Source organism: Zosterops lateralis (genome assembly GCF_965231275.1).
Source record: "Zosterops lateralis genome assembly, chromosome: 27".
In the NCBI taxonomy this organism is placed as follows: domain Eukaryota; kingdom Metazoa; phylum Chordata; class Aves; order Passeriformes; family Zosteropidae; genus Zosterops; species Zosterops lateralis.
In genome coordinates this window covers 1,965,954-1,982,275 of record NC_139787.1, presented here as the reverse complement: position 1 = coordinate 1,982,275, position 16,322 = coordinate 1,965,954, and the positions used below count along the sequence as shown (strand labels likewise).

The window sequence follows — 16,322 nt, the reverse complement described above, 5'->3', positions numbered from 1 at the left end:
TTTTGGTGTCAAAAATGCCAGAAAATTCCCATTTTTTTGGGATTTCACTCGGAAAACCCAAAAAATTCTCAATTTTTAAGATGATTTCACTCAAAAAAAACCCCAGAAAAATCTTGATTTTCATTTTGGGGATTTGACTTGGAAAACTCCCCAAAAATCCCTTTTTTTTTCATATTTTGAGCAAAAAAACCCCAAAAAATCCCAATTTTTTTCGAATTTGGTCCCAAAACATCCCAATTTTTTTGTGATTTGACCCCAAAACCCCCCAAAATTCAGATTATTTTTCTCCATCCCTGACTCCTGTTTGGAATTCTGCAGCTCCTCCTTTTTGTGGAAAAAAATTCCCAATTTTGGGGATTTTGGTGCCAAAACCCCCCAGAAAATTCCTGTTTTTTCTGGATTTCACTCAAAAAAAACCCCCAGAAAAATCTTGATTTTCTTTTTGGGGATTTGACTTGGAAAACTCCCCAAAAATCCCCATTTTTTTGCGATTTGGAGCAGAAAACCCCTCAAAAATCCCCATTTTTTTCTGTATTTGACCCCCCCAAAACCCCAAATTTTTTGTGATTTGACCCCAAACCCCCCAAAATTGAGATTTTTTTGTCCCCAGGACTGACTCCTGTTTGGAATTCCTGAGCTCCTCCTTGTTTTGGGGGAAAAATTCCCATTTTTGGGTTTTGGTGCCAAAAATGCCAGAAAATTCCCATTTTTTTGGGATTTCACTTGGAAAACCCAAAAAATTCTCAATTTTTAAGATGATTTCACTCAAAAAAAACCCAGAAAAATCTTGATTTTCATTTTGGGGATTTGACTTGGAAAATCCCCCAAAAATCCCTTTTTTTTTTTGTATTTTGAGGAAAAAAAAACCCAAAAAATCCCATTTTTAAAAAAATTTGGCCTCAAAAAATCCCAATTTTTTTGTGATTTGACCCCAAAAAATCCCAAAATTCAGATTTTTTTTCTCCCCAGCCCCGAGTCCTGTTTGGAATTCCTGAGCTCCTCCTTGTTTTTGGGGGAAAAATTCCCAATTTTGGGGAGATTTGGTGCCAAAAATGCCAGAAAATTTCCGAAAATTCCCCTTTTTTTTGATTTGGAGCCAAAAACCCCAGAAAATTCTCGATTTTTTGGGAATTTGGTGCTAAAAACACAAAAAAAATCCCAAATTTTGGGGGATTTTCCTTGGAAAACCCAAAAAAATCCCAATTTTTTGAGATTGGGAGCAAAATACCCCCCAAAAAATCCCTTTTTTTTTCGTATTTTGCGCAAAAAAACACCAAAAAATTCCAATTTTTTTGTGATTTGACCCCCAAACCCCCAAAATTCAGATTTTTTTGTCCCCAGCCCCGAGTCCTGTTTGGAATTCCTGAGCTTCTCCTTGTTGGGGGAAAAATTCCCAATTTTGGGTTTTGGTGCCAAAAATGCCAGAAAATTCCCAAATATTTTGGGGATTTCACTCAGAAAACCCAAAAAATTCTCAATTTTTTTACCATTTCACTCAAAATAAACCCCCAGAAAAATCTTGATTTTCTTTTTGGGGATTTGACTTGGAAAACTCCCCAAAAATCCCTTTTTTTTTTCATATTTTGAGCAAAAAAAACCCAAAAAATCCCAATTTTTTTTCGAATTTGGTCCCAAAACATCCCAATTTTTTTGTGATTTGACCCCAAAACCCCCCAAAATTCAGATTATTTTTCTCCCCAGCCCTGAGTCCTGTTTGGAATTCCTGAGCTCCTCCTTGTTTTTGGGGGAAAAATTCCCAATTTTGGGGAGATTTGGTGCCAAAAATGCCAGAAAATTCCCGAAAATTCCCCTTTTTTTTTGATTTGGAGCCAAAAACCCCAGAAAATTCTCGATTTTTTGGGGATTTGGTGCCAAAACCACAAAAAAATTCCCAAATTTTGAGGGATTTTCCTTGGAAAACCCAAAAAAATCCCAGTTTTTTTGAGATTGGAAGCAAAATACCCCCCAAAAAATCCCTTTTTTTTTTTCGTATTTTGCGCAAAAAACCACCAAAAAATTCCAATTTTTTTTGTGATTTGACCCCCAAACCCCCAAAATTCAGATTTTTTGTCCCCAGCCCTGAGTCCTGTTTGGAATTCCTGAGCTCCTCCCTGTTTTTGTGGAATAAAAATCCATTTTTTGGCTTTTGGTGCCAAAAATGCCTGAAAATTCCCAAATATTTGGGGATTTCACTCAGAAAACCCAAAAAATTCTCAATTTTTTTACCATTTCACTCAAAATAAACCCCCAGAAAAATCTTGATTTTCTTTTTGGGGATTTGACTTGGAAAATCCCCCAAAAATCCAATTTTTTTTCGTATTTTGAGCAAAAAAAGGCCAAAAAAATCCCTTTTTTTTTCATATTTGGTCCCAAAAATTCCCAATTTTTTTGTGATTTGACCCCCAAACCCCCCAAAATTCAGATTTTTTGTCCCCAGCCCCGAGTCCTGTTTGGAATTCCTGAGCTCCTCCTTGTTGGGAGAAAAATTCCCAATTTTGGGGAATTTGGTGCCAAAAATGCCAGAAAATTCCCATTTTTTTGGGATTTCACTCAGAAAACCCAGAAAAAATCTCAATTTTTAAGATGATTTCACTCAAAATAAACCCAGAAAAATCTTGATTTTCATTTTGGGGATTTGACTTGGAAAATCCCCCAAAAATCCAATTTTTTTTCGTATTTTGAGCAAAAAAACCCCAAAAATCCCTTTTTTTTTCATATTTGGTCCCAAAAACTCCCAATTTTTTTGTGATTTGACCCCCAAACCCCCCAAAATTGAGATTTTTTTGTCCCCAGGACTGACTCCTGTTTGGAATTCCTGAGCTCCTCCTTGTTTTTGTGGCACAGCTCCCTCCATGTCTGGGCCTCGTGGGCGCCCTCGTCGCGTTCCCGGCGCGCGTTGCGCAGCTCCAGCCCCAGCGCCTCCCGCTCCTGCTCCAGGCACAGCTGAGCCTGGAAATAAAAATAATATTAAAATTAAAATTTCACAAAAAATATGGAAATTTCGGAGGTTTTTTTCTTTTTTTTTTTTTTTTTTTTTTTTTTTGTATTTTGGAGTGATTTTTTTCTCTTTTTTTTTCCTGATTTTTTTTTTTCCCCATTCCAAAAGATTTTTTTTTCCCAATTTCTTCCCAATTCCAGAGGTTTTTTCCCAATTTTTCCCCCTTTCAGAGGAATTTTTTTCCCAATTTTTTCCTTTTTTTTCCCCATTCCAGAGGATTTTTTTTTCCCTTTTTTTCCCCATTCCAGAGGATTTTTTTCCCAATTTCTTCCCAATTCCAAAGTTTTTTCCCAATTTTTCTCCCCTTTCAGAGGATTTGTTTTCCCAATTTTTTTCCCAATTCCAAAAGTTTTTTCCTTTTTTTTTTCCCATTCCAAAAGATTTTTTCCCAATTTCTTCCCAATTCCAAAGGTTTTTTCCCAATTTTTCCCCCCTTTCAGAGGATTTGTTTTCCCAATTTTTTCCCAATTCCAAAGGTTTTTTCCCTTTTTTTTTTTTCCCATTCCAGAGGTTTTTTCCCAATTTTTTCTCTCTTTCAAAGGATTTTTTTTCCCAATTTTCTTCCCAATTCCAAAGGTTTTTTCCCAATTTTTCCCCCCTTTCAGAGGATTTGTTTTCCCAATTTTTTCCCAATTCCAAAGGTTTTTTCCCTTTTTTTTTTTTCCCATTCCAGAGGTTTTTTCCCAATTTTTTCTCTCTTTCAAAGGATTTTTTTTCCCAATTTTCTTCCCAATTCCAAAGGTTTTTTCCCAATTTTTCCCCCCTTTCAGAGGATTTGTTTTCCCAATTTTTTCCTGATTCCAAAGGTTTTTTCCCTTTTTTTTTTTCCCCCATTCCAGAGATTTTTTCCTATTTTTTCCCCATTCCAGAGGATTTTTTTCCCATTTTTTCCCCATTGAGAGGGATTTTTTCCTGTGTTTTTTCCCCATATTCCAAAAGGATTTTTCCCAATTTTTTTCCCCATTCCAGAGGAAGTTTTTCCCCATTTTTCTCCCCTGTCCCCAGATTCCCAACCCCATCCTCAAATTCCCAACCCAATATCAGAATTCCCAACCTCATATTGGAATTCCCATTATTCCCCAGTCTATTCCCATTTTTCCCGACCCCATTCCCATTATTCCCAACCCCATTCCCAGAATTCCTGACCTCGTTGCTCCTGTCCAGGTCCCCTTGGAGCCGCTCCAGGTCGGAATTCCCAACTCAATATTTAAATTCCTGACCCTGTATCAGAATTCCTGACCCCATACTGGAATTCCCGACCCCATCCCAGAATTCCCATTATTCCTGACCCCATCCCAGAATTCCTGATCCCATTCCCAAAATTCCTGACCTGGTGGTTCCTCTCCAGGTCCCCTCTGATCCTCTCCAGGTCTGAATTTCCAATCCCATCCCCGAATTTCCAACCCAACATTGAAATTCCTGACCCCAAATCCCAATTCTCGACCCCATATCGGAATTCCCGACTCATTCCTGGAATTCCTGACCCCATTTCCCAATTCCCAAGCCCATATTGGAATTCCCAACCCCATCCCCAAATTCCCAACTGCGGATCTCAATTCTCAACCCCATCCTGGAATTCCCAACCCAATATTTCAATTCCCGACCCCACACTGGAATTCCCAACTCAATATTGGAATTCCTGACCCCAAATCCCAATTCCCAACCCCATTCCTGCCATTCCTGACCCCATTCCCAGGAATTCCTGATATTCCTGACCCCGTTCCTGGAATTCCCAAAATTCTTGACCTGGTGGCTCCTCTCCAGGTCCCCCTGGATCCTCTCCAGGTCTGACTTTCCAACCCAGTATTGGAATTCCTGACCCCAAATATCAATTCTCAACCCCATTCCTGTTATTCCCATTATTCCTGACCTCGTTGTCCTCTCCAGGCCCCCTCTGACCCTCTCCAGGACTGAATTCCCAACCCAATATTGGAATTCCCAACCCCATTCCCAAGAATTCCTGACCCCATTCCCATTATTCCTGATCTCGTTGCTCCTCTCCAGGCCCCCCTGACCCTTTCCAGGTGTGAATTCCCAATCCCATCCCCAAATTCCCAACCCAACATTGGAATTCCTGACCCCAAATCTCAATTCCCGACCCCATATTGGAATTCCCGACTCATTCCTGGAATTCCCATTATTCCTGACCCCATCCCAGAATTCCTGACCCCAAATCTCAATTCCTGATCCCATATTGGAATTCCCAACCCCATTCCCGTTATCCCCGACCCCGTTCCCGTTCTCGCTGACCTGGTGGCTGCTCTCGAGGTCGGCCCTGACCCTCTGCAGGTCACTCCTGACCCTCTCGAGGTCTCGGTCGTGCGCGGCCACCTCGTCCTTCAGGGAGTGACCCCTGACCCCCAACCCCAATTCCTGACCCCATTCCCAAAATTCCTGATCCCATTCCCAGGAATTCCCGTTATTCCTGACCCCATCCCAGAATTCCTGACCTGGTTTCTCCTCTCCAGGTCCCCTTGGAGCCGCTCCAGGTCTGAATTCCCAACCCCATATTGGAATTCCTGACCCCAAATCTCAATTCCCGACCCCATCCCAGAATTCCCGTTATTCCTGATCCCATTCCCATTATTCCCGACCCTCTCCTGACCTGGTGGCTGCTCTCGAGGTCGGCCCTGACCCTCTGCAGGTCACTCCTGACCCTCTCGAGGTCTCGGTCGTGCGCGGCCACCTCGTCCTTCAGGGCGCCCTTGAGGGCCACCAGCTCCCGCTCCTGGCGCCGCCGCCAGCCCCGGCTCTGCTCCAGCTCCTCACGCAGCTCCGCCAGCTCCTGGCGGCACGGGAAAAGGTGGGGAATGTTGGGAAAAGTTGGGAAAAGTTGGGAAAAGTTGGGATTTGGGGGGTGGGTGGGATCCTAAAAATATCCCGGAGTTTCTGTCATAATTTTAGGGGTTCCTGGGAAATGGGGAAAGTTGGATTTGGGACACCAAAAACTCCTCAAGTTGCTCTTGGGATTCCAGGAGATCCTGGGAAAGGGGAAAAGTTGGGAAAATATTGGGAAAAAATGGGGAAAAAATGGGAAAAGTTGGGATTTGGGGTGTGGGTGGGGTCCTAAAAAAATCCCAGAGTTGCTGGGGATGGGGAAAGTGGGAAAAGTTGGATTTGGGGTTTGGTTGTGACACCAAAATCTCCTTGAGTTGGTCTTGCGGTTCCAGGAGCTCCTGGGAATGGGGAAAAGTTGGGAAAAAATGGGAAAAAAATGGGATTTGGGGTGTGGGTGGGACCCCAAAAAAAATCCCGGAGTTGGTGGGAATGGGGAAAGTGGGAAAAAGTTGGATTTGAGGTGTGGTCGTGACATCAAAACCTCCTCCAGGAGCTCCTGGGAATGGGAAAAGTTGGGAAAAATGGAAAAAGTTGGATTTGGGGTTTGGTTGTGACACCAAAATCTCCTCGAGTTGCTCTTGGGATTCCAGGAGATCCTGGGAATCGGGAAAATGTTGGGAAATGTTGGGAAAAAAAAATGGGAAAAATGGAAAAAAAAAAAGGGAAAAAATGGGACAGTTGGGATTTGGGGTGTGGGTGGAATCCCAAAAAAATCCTGGAGTTTCTGTCACAATTTTAGGGGTTCCTGGGAAATGGGAGAAGTTGGATTTGGGACACCAAAAACTCCTCCAGCTGCTCATGGAGCTCCTGGAGATCCTGGGGATGGGAAAAGTTGGGAAATGTTGGGAAAAGTTGGGATTTGGGATGTGAATGGGGACCCCAAAAAATCCCAGAGTTGCTGGGAATGGGAGAAGTTGGGAAAATTGGGATTTGGGGTTTGGTTGTGACACCAAAAACTCCTCCAGCAGCTCCTGGGAATGGGAAAAGTTGGAAAAATTGGGATTCAGGGGGTGGGTGAGTTCCCAAAAAAATCCCGGAGTTTCTGGCACAAATTTGGGAGTCCCTGGGAAATGGGAGAAGTTGGGAAAATGGGATTTGCAGGAGGTTGTGACACCAAAATCTCCTCCAGGAGTTCTTGGAAATGGGAAAAGTTGGGAAAAGGTGGGAAAAGTTGGGATTTGGGGGGTGAGTGGGGTCCCCAAAAAATCCCAGAGTTGCTGGGAATGGGGAAAGTGGGAAAAATGGGAAAAATGGGAAAAGTTGGATTTGGGGTTTTATTTGTGATCCTAAAAGTCATCCAGATGTTCCCAGGAGTCCAGGAGATCCTGGGAATCAGGAAAAGTTGGGAAAAGTTGGGAAAAGTTGGGAAAAGTTGGGAAAACTGGGATTTAGGGTGGGTGGGGCCCCAAAAAAGTCCTGGAGTTGCTGGGAATGGGGAAAGTGGGAAAAAAGGGAAAAATGGGATTTGGGGTTTGATTGTGACACCAAAACCTCCTTGAGTTGCTCTTGGGATTCCAGGAGCTCCTGGGAAATGGGGAAAGTTGGGAAAAGTTGGGATTCGGGGGGTGGGTGGGATCCCAAAAAAATCCCAGAGTTTGTGGCACAATTTTAGGGGCTCCTGGGAAATGGGAGAAATGGGAATATTTGGGGTTTGGTTGTGACACCAAAATCTCCTCAAGTTGCTCTTGGGATTCCAGGAGATCCTGGGAAACGGGAAAAGTTCGGAAAATGTTGGGAAAAAAAATGGGGTTTGGGAGGTGGGTGGGGTCCCAAAAAAATCCCGGAGTTGCTGGGAATGGGGAAAGTGGGAAAAGTTGGATTTGGGGTTTGGTTGTGACACCAAAACCTCCTTGAGTTGCTCTCGGGATTCCAGGAGCTCCTGGGAAACGGGAAAAGTTGGGAAAAGTTGGGAAAAAATGGAAAAAGTTGGGATTTGGGAGGTGGGTGAAATCCCCAAACCAGCCCAGAGTTCCAAGGAATGGGGAAAGTGGGAAAAATGGGAAAAGTTGGGTTTTGGGGTTTGGTTGTGACACCAAAAAGATCTCTAGATGTTCCCAGCATTTCAGGAATTCCTGGGAATATGGGAAAAGATAGAAAAAGCTGGGAAAAGTTGGGAAAATTGGGATTTGGGGGGTGGGTGGGGTTTCGAAAAAATCCCAGGGTTGCTGGGAATGGGGAAAGCGGGAAAAATGGGATTTGGGGTTTGGTCGTGAACTCAAAAACTCCTCCAGCAGCTCCTGGGAATGGGAAAAGTTGGAAAAATTGGGATTCAGGGGGTGGGTGGGACCCCAAAAAAATCCTGGAGTTCCCGGGAATGGGAAAAATCAGGAAAATTGGGATTTGGGGAGCACCTGGGATCCCATTTTTTGGTATTTTTCCTGTGAAATTCCCGCATTTTGGGGGGTCTGTGGTACCTGCAGGAGGCCCTGGGTGTCGGGGTCCCCCCCGGGGTCAGTCCCGGGGTCACTCTGGGCCAGCAGCTGCTGCTCCAGGTGGCCCAGACGCTCCTCCAGCTGCTCCTTGGCCGCCTGCAGCTCCCCCAGCCTGGACAGGGAAGGGTTAACGGGGACAGGAAAGGGTTAATGGGGGGAATTAAAGGGTTAATGGGGGTTTTCGGGGGGAATTTAAGGGTTAATTGGGATTTTTGGGGGGAATTTAAGGGTTAATGGGGACAGGAAAGGGTTAATGGGGGAATTAAAGGGTTAATGGGGGTTTTCGGGGGGAATTTAAGGGTTAATTGGGATTTTTGGGGGGAATTTAAGGGTTAATGGGGAAATGAAAGGGTTAATAGGGGAAAGAAAAGGGTTAATGGGGTAATTCAAGGGTTAATGGGGGTTTGGGGGGGAATTTAAGGGTTAATTGGGATTTTTGGGGGAAAGGAAAGGGTTAATGGGGAAAGGAAAGGGTTAATGGGGAAAAGGAAAGGGTTAATGGGGAAATGAAAGGGTTAATGGGGGTAATTAAAGGGTTAATGGGGAAACTAAAGGGTTAATGGGGAAATGAAAGGGTTAATAGGGGAAGGAAAGGGTTAATGGGGAAATTAAAGGGTTAATGGGGAAAGGAAAGGGTTAATAGGGGAAAGGAAAGGGTTAATGGGGGAGTTAACGGGTTAATTTGTGTAATTAAAGGGTTAATAGGGAGAAAATGCAGAAAATTAAAGGGTTAATGGGGAAAGGAAAGGGTTAATGGGGGAAATTAAAGGTTTAATGGGTTTGGGGGGAAATTGAAGGTTAATGGGGAAAGGAAAGGGTTAATAGGGGTAATTAAAGGTTTTAAGGGGAAATTAAAGGGTTAATGAGGGAAAGGAAAGGGTTAATTGGGACTGTAAAGAGTTAATTGGGGAAAGGAAAGGGTTAATGGGGTAATTAAAGGGTTAATGGGGAAGGAAAGGGTTAATTGGGTAATTAAAGGGTTAATGGGGAAAGGAGAGGGTTAGTTGGTAATTAAAGGGTTAATGGGGAAGGGCTAATTGGGGTAATTAAAGGGTTAATGGGGATTTTTGGGGAGAAATTAAAGAATTAATGGGGAGAGGAAAGGGTTAAAAGAGGAAATTAAATGGTTAATTGGGGAGGAAAGGGTTAATGGGGGTAGTTAAAGGGTTAATTGGGGTAATTAAAGGGTTAATGGGGAATGTAAAGGGTTAACAGGGGAAATTAAAGGGTTAATGGGGAAAGGGCTAATTGGGGTAATTAAAGAGTTAATGGGGAAAGGGCTAATTGGGGTAATTAAAAGGTTAATGGGTTTTTTTGGGTAATTCAAGGGTTAAGGGGGGAAATTCACTGCCCCGAACCTTTGGGGGACCCCAAACCCTCGGGGTGACCCCAAATATCTCCAGGTGATCCCAAACCCCCCCAGGGTGACCCCAAACCCCAAAAGGACAATGTGGGTGACCCCAAAAGGCCAGTGTTGGTGACCCCAAACCCCAAAAGGCCAGTGTTGGTGACCCCAAAAGGCCAGTGTTGGTGACCCCAAACCTCAAAAGGACACTGTTGGTGACCCCAAACCCCAAAAGGCCAGTGTTGGTGACCCCAAACCCCAAAAGGCCAGTGTTGGTGACCCCAAAAGGCCAGTGTTGGTGACCCCAAACCTCAAAAGGACACTGTTGGTGACCCCAAACCCCAAAAGGCCAGTGTTGGTGACCCCAAACCCCAAAAGGCCAGTGTTGGTGACCCCAAAAGGCCAGTGTTGGTGACCCCAAACCTCAAAAGGACACTGTTGGTGACCCCAAACCTCAAAAGGCCAGTGTTGGTGACCCCAAACCCCAAAAGGCCAGTGTTGGTGACCCCAAAAGGCCAGTGTTGGTGACCCCAAACCTCAAAAGGACACTGTTGGTGACCCCAAACCCCAAAAGGCCAGTGTTGGTGACCCCAAAAGGCCAGTGTTGGTGACCCCAAACCTCAAAAGGACACTGTTGGTGACCCCAAACCCCAAAAGGCCAGTGTTGGTGACCCCAAAAGGACACTGTTGGTGACCCCAAAAGGCCAGTGTTGGTGACCCCAAACCTCAAAAGGACACTGTTGGTGACCCCAAACCCCAAAAGGCCAGTGTTGGTGACCCCAAACCTCAAAAGGACACTGTTGGTGACCCCAAACCCCAAAAGGCCAGTGTTGGTGACCCCAAACCTCAAAAGGACACTGTTGGTGACCCCAAAAGGCCAGTGTTGGTGACCCCAAACCCCAAAAGGCCAGTGTTGGTGACCCCAAAAGGACACTGTTGGTGACCCCAAACCCCAAAAGGCCAGTGTTGGTGACCCCAAAAGGACACTGTTGGTGACCCCAAAAGGCCGGTGTTGGTGACCCCAAACCCCAAAAGGCCAGTGTTGGTGACCCCAAACCCCAGTGTTGGTGACCCCAAACCCTCGGGGTGACCCAAAAGGACACTGTTGGTGACCCCAAACCCTCGGGGTGACCCCAAAACCCCAGTGTTGGTGACCCCAAACCCTCGGGTTGACCCCAAAACCCCAGTGTTGGTGACCCCAAACCCCAGTGTCGGTGACCCCAGACCCCCCCGGGGGTGTCCCCGTTACCGGTCCAGGCTCCGCTGCAGCTCCTGGGATTTCCTGTCCAGGGCCCCGCGCAGGGATTGGGACTGGGGCGACTCCGGAGACCCCCACGAGCCCTGGGCCAGGGGACACGGCTGGGACCCCAGACCCAAACCCCAAACCCCAAACCCCAAATCCTGAATCCTGAATCCCAAATCTGCCACAAACCCCAAATCCCAAACCCCGAATCCCAAACCCCAAACTCCAAACCCCAAACCCTAAACCCCAAACCCCAAACCCTAAACCCCAAATCCCAAATCCCCAACCCCAAATCCCAAATCTGTCCCAAACCCCAAATCCCAAATCTGTGCCAAACCCCAAACCTCAAATCCTAACCCCCAAATCCCAAACTCGTCCTAAATCCACCCCAAATCCCAAATCCCAAGTCTCAAATATCAAATCCCAAATCTGCCCCAAATCCCTTCAAAATCCCAAATCTCAAATCTCAAACCCATCCTAAATCTGCCCCAAATCCCAAATCCACCCCAAATCTCAAACCCCAAATACCAAATCTGTTCCAAATCCCAGACCCCAAACCCATCCTAAATCCACCCCAAATCCCAAATCTCAAACCCCAAATCTTGAATCCCAAATCTACCTCAAACCCCAGATCTCAAATCCTAAATCCCAAATCCAAAATCCAAATCCATTTTAAATCCATCCCAAACCACAAACCTCGAATTCCAAATCTGTTCCAAATCCCAAATCCATCCCAAAGTCATCCCAAATCTCAAATCCCAACCCCATCCCAAATCTGCCCCAAACCCCAAATCCCAAACTTCAAACCCCAAATCTAAATCCCAAACCCATCCTAAATCCACCCCAAACCCCAAACCCCAAATCCCTTCAAAATCCCAAACCCTGAATCCCAAATCTCAAATTTCAAACCCCAAACCTAAACCCCCAAATCCCAAATGTGTTCCAAACCCCAAATCCCAAATCTCAAATCTTTTCCTATTCCCAAATCCTGGGTTTTTTGGGATCCCAAACCCATCCCACATCCTCATTTTTGGGAATTTTGGGATCCCAAATCCCAAACCCCAAATCCATTCCAAACTCCAAATCCCAAACCCCATCCCAAATCTGCCCCAAATCCCAAACTCATCCCGAACCCCAAATCTCAAACCTCAAATCCCAAACCCCAAATCCATTCTAAATCCGCCTGAAATCCCAAATCCCAAACCCCAAATCCATCCTAAATCCGCCTGAAATCCCAAATCCCAAACCCCAAACCCATCCTAAATCCGCCTGAAATCCCAAATCCCAAACCCCAAATCCATTCTAAATCCGCCTGAAATCCCAAATCCCAAACCCCAAATCCATTCTAAATCCGCCTGAAATCCCAAATCCCAAACCCCAAACCCATCCTAAATCCTCCTGAAATCCCAAATCTACCTCACCCCCCCAATCTCAAGCCCCAAATCCCTAATCCCTAATCCATTCCAAACCCATCCCAAATCCCAAACTCCAAATCCCAACCCCATCCCAAATGTGCCCTAAATCCCAAACCCTGAATCCCAAACCCTGAATCCCAAATTTCCTGGGATTTCCTGTCCAGGGCCCCACTGGACCCCGAGATTTGGGATTGGGGCGACTCCAGAGACCCCCCTGAACTCTGGGACATTGGGGACATCAGGCCTCCAATCCCAAATCCCAAACCCCAAACCCCAAACCCACCCCAAAACCCAAACTCATCCCAAATCCATCCTAAATCCGCCCCAAATCCCAAAACTGCCCCAAATCCCAAACTCCAAATCCCAAATCCATCTAAATCTTCCCAAATCTCAAATCCCAAACCCCAAACTCACCCTAAATCCATCCCGAATCCATCCTAAATCTGCCCCAAATCCCAAATCCCAAACCTCGAATCCCAAATCTTAAATCCCAAACCCCAAATCCATTCCAAATCCCAAATCCCAAATCCACCCCAAATCCCAAACCCCAAACCTCAAATCCCAAATCTTAAATCCCAAATCCCAAATCGACCCCAAATCCCAAATCCACCCAAACCCCAAACCCCAAATTAATTCTAAACCCCAAATCCCAAACTCATCCCAAATCCATCCCGAACCCCAAATCCCAAATCCTGGGAATTTTGGGATCCCAAATTAATTCCAAACCCCAAATCCCAAACCCGATTTTGGGGATTTTAAAGATCCCAAACCCCAAATCCTGGGAATTTTTGGGATCTTAAACCTCAAATTTTGGGGAATTTTCGGATTTCTGGGATCCCAAACTCCAAATTTTGGGATTTTAGGGGATTTTTGGGATTCCAACCCCCAAATTTTAGGATTTTTGGGATCCCAAAACACAAATTTTTTCAATTATAGGGGAATTTTGGGATCCCAAACCCCAAATTTTGAGAAATTTTGGGGAATTTTGGGGAATTTGGGGATTTTTGGGGTCTCAACCCCCGAATTTTGGGATTTTAGGGAATTTTGGGATCCCAATCCCCAAATTTTGGGGAATTTGGGGAATTTTTGGGATCCCAAACCCCAAATTTGGGGGAATTTTGGGTTTTTTGAGGAATTTTGAGGTTTTTGGGATCCCAACTCCCAAATTTTGGAGACTTTTGGGACCCCAAACTCCAAATTTTGGGATTTTAGGGGAATTTTGGGATCCCAAACCCCAAAATTGGGGGAATTTTTGCATTTTTGGGGTCTCAACCCCTGAATTTTGGGATTTTAGGGAGTTTTGGGATCCTAAACACCAAATTCGGGGGATTTTTTGGGGGTTTTGGGGGATTTGGGGGGAATTTTTTGATTTTTGGGGTCCCAAACCCCAAATTTTGGGATTTTTGGGGGGATTCTTGGGATCCCACACCCCAAATTTTGGGGATTTTTGGGATTCCAAACCCCCAAATTTTGGGATTTTAGGGGATTTTTGGCACCTGAAACTCCAAATTTTTGGGACTTTTGGGATCCCAACCCCCAATTTCTGGGAAGTTTTTGGGATTTTTTTGGGATCCCAAACCCTGGATTTTGGGATATTTGGGAATTTTGGGGAAATTTTTTGATTTTTGGGATCCCAAACCTCAAATTTTGGGATTTTTTTGGGATTCTTGGGATCCCACACGCCCAATTTTGGGGATTTTGGGGGATTTTTTGGGAATTTTGGGATCCCAAACCCCGAATTTTGTGGGAATTTTGGGGGTTTTGATATCCCAAACCTGGAATTTTGAGGAATTTCGGGGATTTTTGGGGATTTTTGGTGATTTTGGGGTAATTTTGGGATATTTTGGGGTCTCGCTCACCGCCAGCTCCTGGAAGGCCTCGAGGAGCCTCGAGCTTTTCCTCTTCAGGGAAACTTCGCTCTCCGAGCTCCTGTTTGGGGAGAAATCCCGGGATTTGGGGGAAATTGGGGAATTTTGGGGAAAATCGGGAATTTTGGGGTCAGGGAAAAAGGGGAGGGAAAAAAAAATTTGGAATTTTGGGGTCTTGGAACGAGGAATTGGGGCTGAATTTCCCCAAAATTCAGGATTTGGAGTCGAATTTGGGGGAAAATTTGGGGATTTGGGGGATAATTTGGGAATTTTGGGGTCAGGGAAAGAAGAATTGGGGCTGAATTCCCTCAAAATTCAGGATTTGGGGGGAAAAAATGGGAAATTTGGGGTCGGATTTGGGGGGAAATTTGGGGATTTTGGGGTCAGGGAAAAAAGGAAGGGAAAAAAATTGGGAATTTTGGGGTCAGGGAGTGGGAATTTCAGGCTGGATTTCCCCAAAATTCAGGATTTGGGGGGAAAAAAAATCAGGATTTGAGTCAGGGGAAAAAGGAAGGGGAAAAAATGGGATATTTGGGATCAGGGAAGTAAATTTGGGAATCTTGGGATCAGAGAATGAGGAATTGCTCCAGAATTTCCACAAAATTCAAGATTTGGGGTTGGATTTAAGGGGAAATTTGGGAATTTTGGGCTCAGGGAAGAAAATCGGGAATTTTGGGGTCAGAGAAAAAGGGGAAGGGAAAAAATTTGGGAATTTTGGGGTCAGGGAACGAGGAATTTGGGCTGAATTTCCCCAAAATTCAGGATTTGGGGCCAAAAATTCGGAATTTTGGGGTCAGATTTGGAGGAAAATTTGGGAATTTTGGGTCAGGGGAGAAAATCGGGAATTTTGGGGTCAGGGGAAAAGGGGAGGGAAAAAACTTTGGGAATTCTGGGGTCAGGGAATGAGGAATTGGGGCTGAATTCCCTCAAAATTCAGGATTCAGGGGGAAAAAATTGGGAATTTTGGGATTGGATTTGGGGGAAAATTTGGGAATTTGGGCTCAGGGAAGAAAAATTTGGGAATTTTGGGGTCATGGAGTGGGAATTGGGGCTGGATTTCCCCAAAATCCTGAATTTGAGGGAAAAAAATTGGGGATTTGGGGGAAAAAATTCAGGATTTGGGTCAGGGAAAAAAATTGGGAATTTTGGGGTCAGGGAACGAGGAATTGGGGCTGGATTTCCCCAAAATTCAGGATTTGGGGTCGGATTTGGGGAAAATTCGGGAATTTTGGGCTCAGGGAAGAAAATCGGAAATTTTGGGGTCAGGGGAAAAGGGGAGGGAAAAAACTTTGGGAATTTTGGGGTCAGGGAACGAGGAATTGGGGCTGAATTTCCCCAAAATTCAGAATTTAGAGTCAAATTTGGGGATTTGGGGGATAATTTGGGAATTTTGGGGTCAGGGAATGAGGAATTGGGGCTGAATTCCCCCAAAATTCAGGATTTGGGGGAAAATATCTGGGAATGGGAATTTTAGGGAGGTTGGGGGGGATTTTATGGGATTTTCAAGAGATTTGGGGGATTTTTAGGGAGGATTTGGGAGGATTTTGGGGGGAATTTTGGGGATTTAGGGAGGTTTGTGGGACATTTTGGGTTATTTTTGGGGATATTTTGGGATATTTTTGGGGATATTTTGTGGATATTTTTGGGGATATTTTGTGGATATTTTTGGGGATATTTTTGGGGATATTTTGTGGATATTTTGGGGATATTTTTGGGGATATTTTTGGGGATATTTTTGGGGATATTTTTGGGTTATTTTGGGATATTTTTGGGGATATTTTTGGGGATATTTTGGGATATTTTTGGGGATATTTTTGGGATATTTTGGGATATTTTTGGGGATATTTTTGGGGATTTTTTGGATATTTTGGGGATATTTTTGGGGATATTTTGGGGATATTTTGGGATATTTTGGGATATTTTTGTGGATATTTTTGTGGATATTTTGGGGATATTTTTGGGGATTTTTGGGATATTTTTGGGATATTTTGGGGATATTTTGGGGGATTTTTTGGATATTTTTGGGATATTTTGGGGGATTTTTTGGGATATTTTTGGGGATATTTTGGGATATTTTTGGGGATATTTTGGGGATATTTTGGGGGATTTTGGGGATATTTTTGGGGATATTTTTGTGGATATTTTGGGGATATTTTTGGGGATATTTTTGGGATATTTTGGGG

At 44.6% G+C, this 16,322-nt stretch overlaps 1 protein-coding gene across 1 annotated transcript in view; it reads right to left on the bottom strand.

The window, feature by feature from the left end:
* The window catches only part of LOC310919480 (uncharacterized protein), a 58,000-nt gene that overhangs the window by 35,110 nt on the left and 6,568 nt on the right, over window positions 1-16,322 (bottom strand). Inside the window, exons 4-8 of the mRNA XM_083878847.1 lie at window positions 14,131-14,200; window positions 10,863-10,954; window positions 8,251-8,380; window positions 5,604-5,783; window positions 5,207-5,335 (exon numbers count right to left, since the gene is read on the bottom strand). Of these exons, the coding sequence (XP_083734973.1) occupies window positions 5,207-5,335; window positions 5,604-5,783; window positions 8,251-8,380; window positions 10,863-10,954; window positions 14,131-14,200 (601 nt within the window). The remainder of the gene's footprint in view (window positions 1-5,206; window positions 5,336-5,603; window positions 5,784-8,250; window positions 8,381-10,862; window positions 10,955-14,130; window positions 14,201-16,322) is intronic.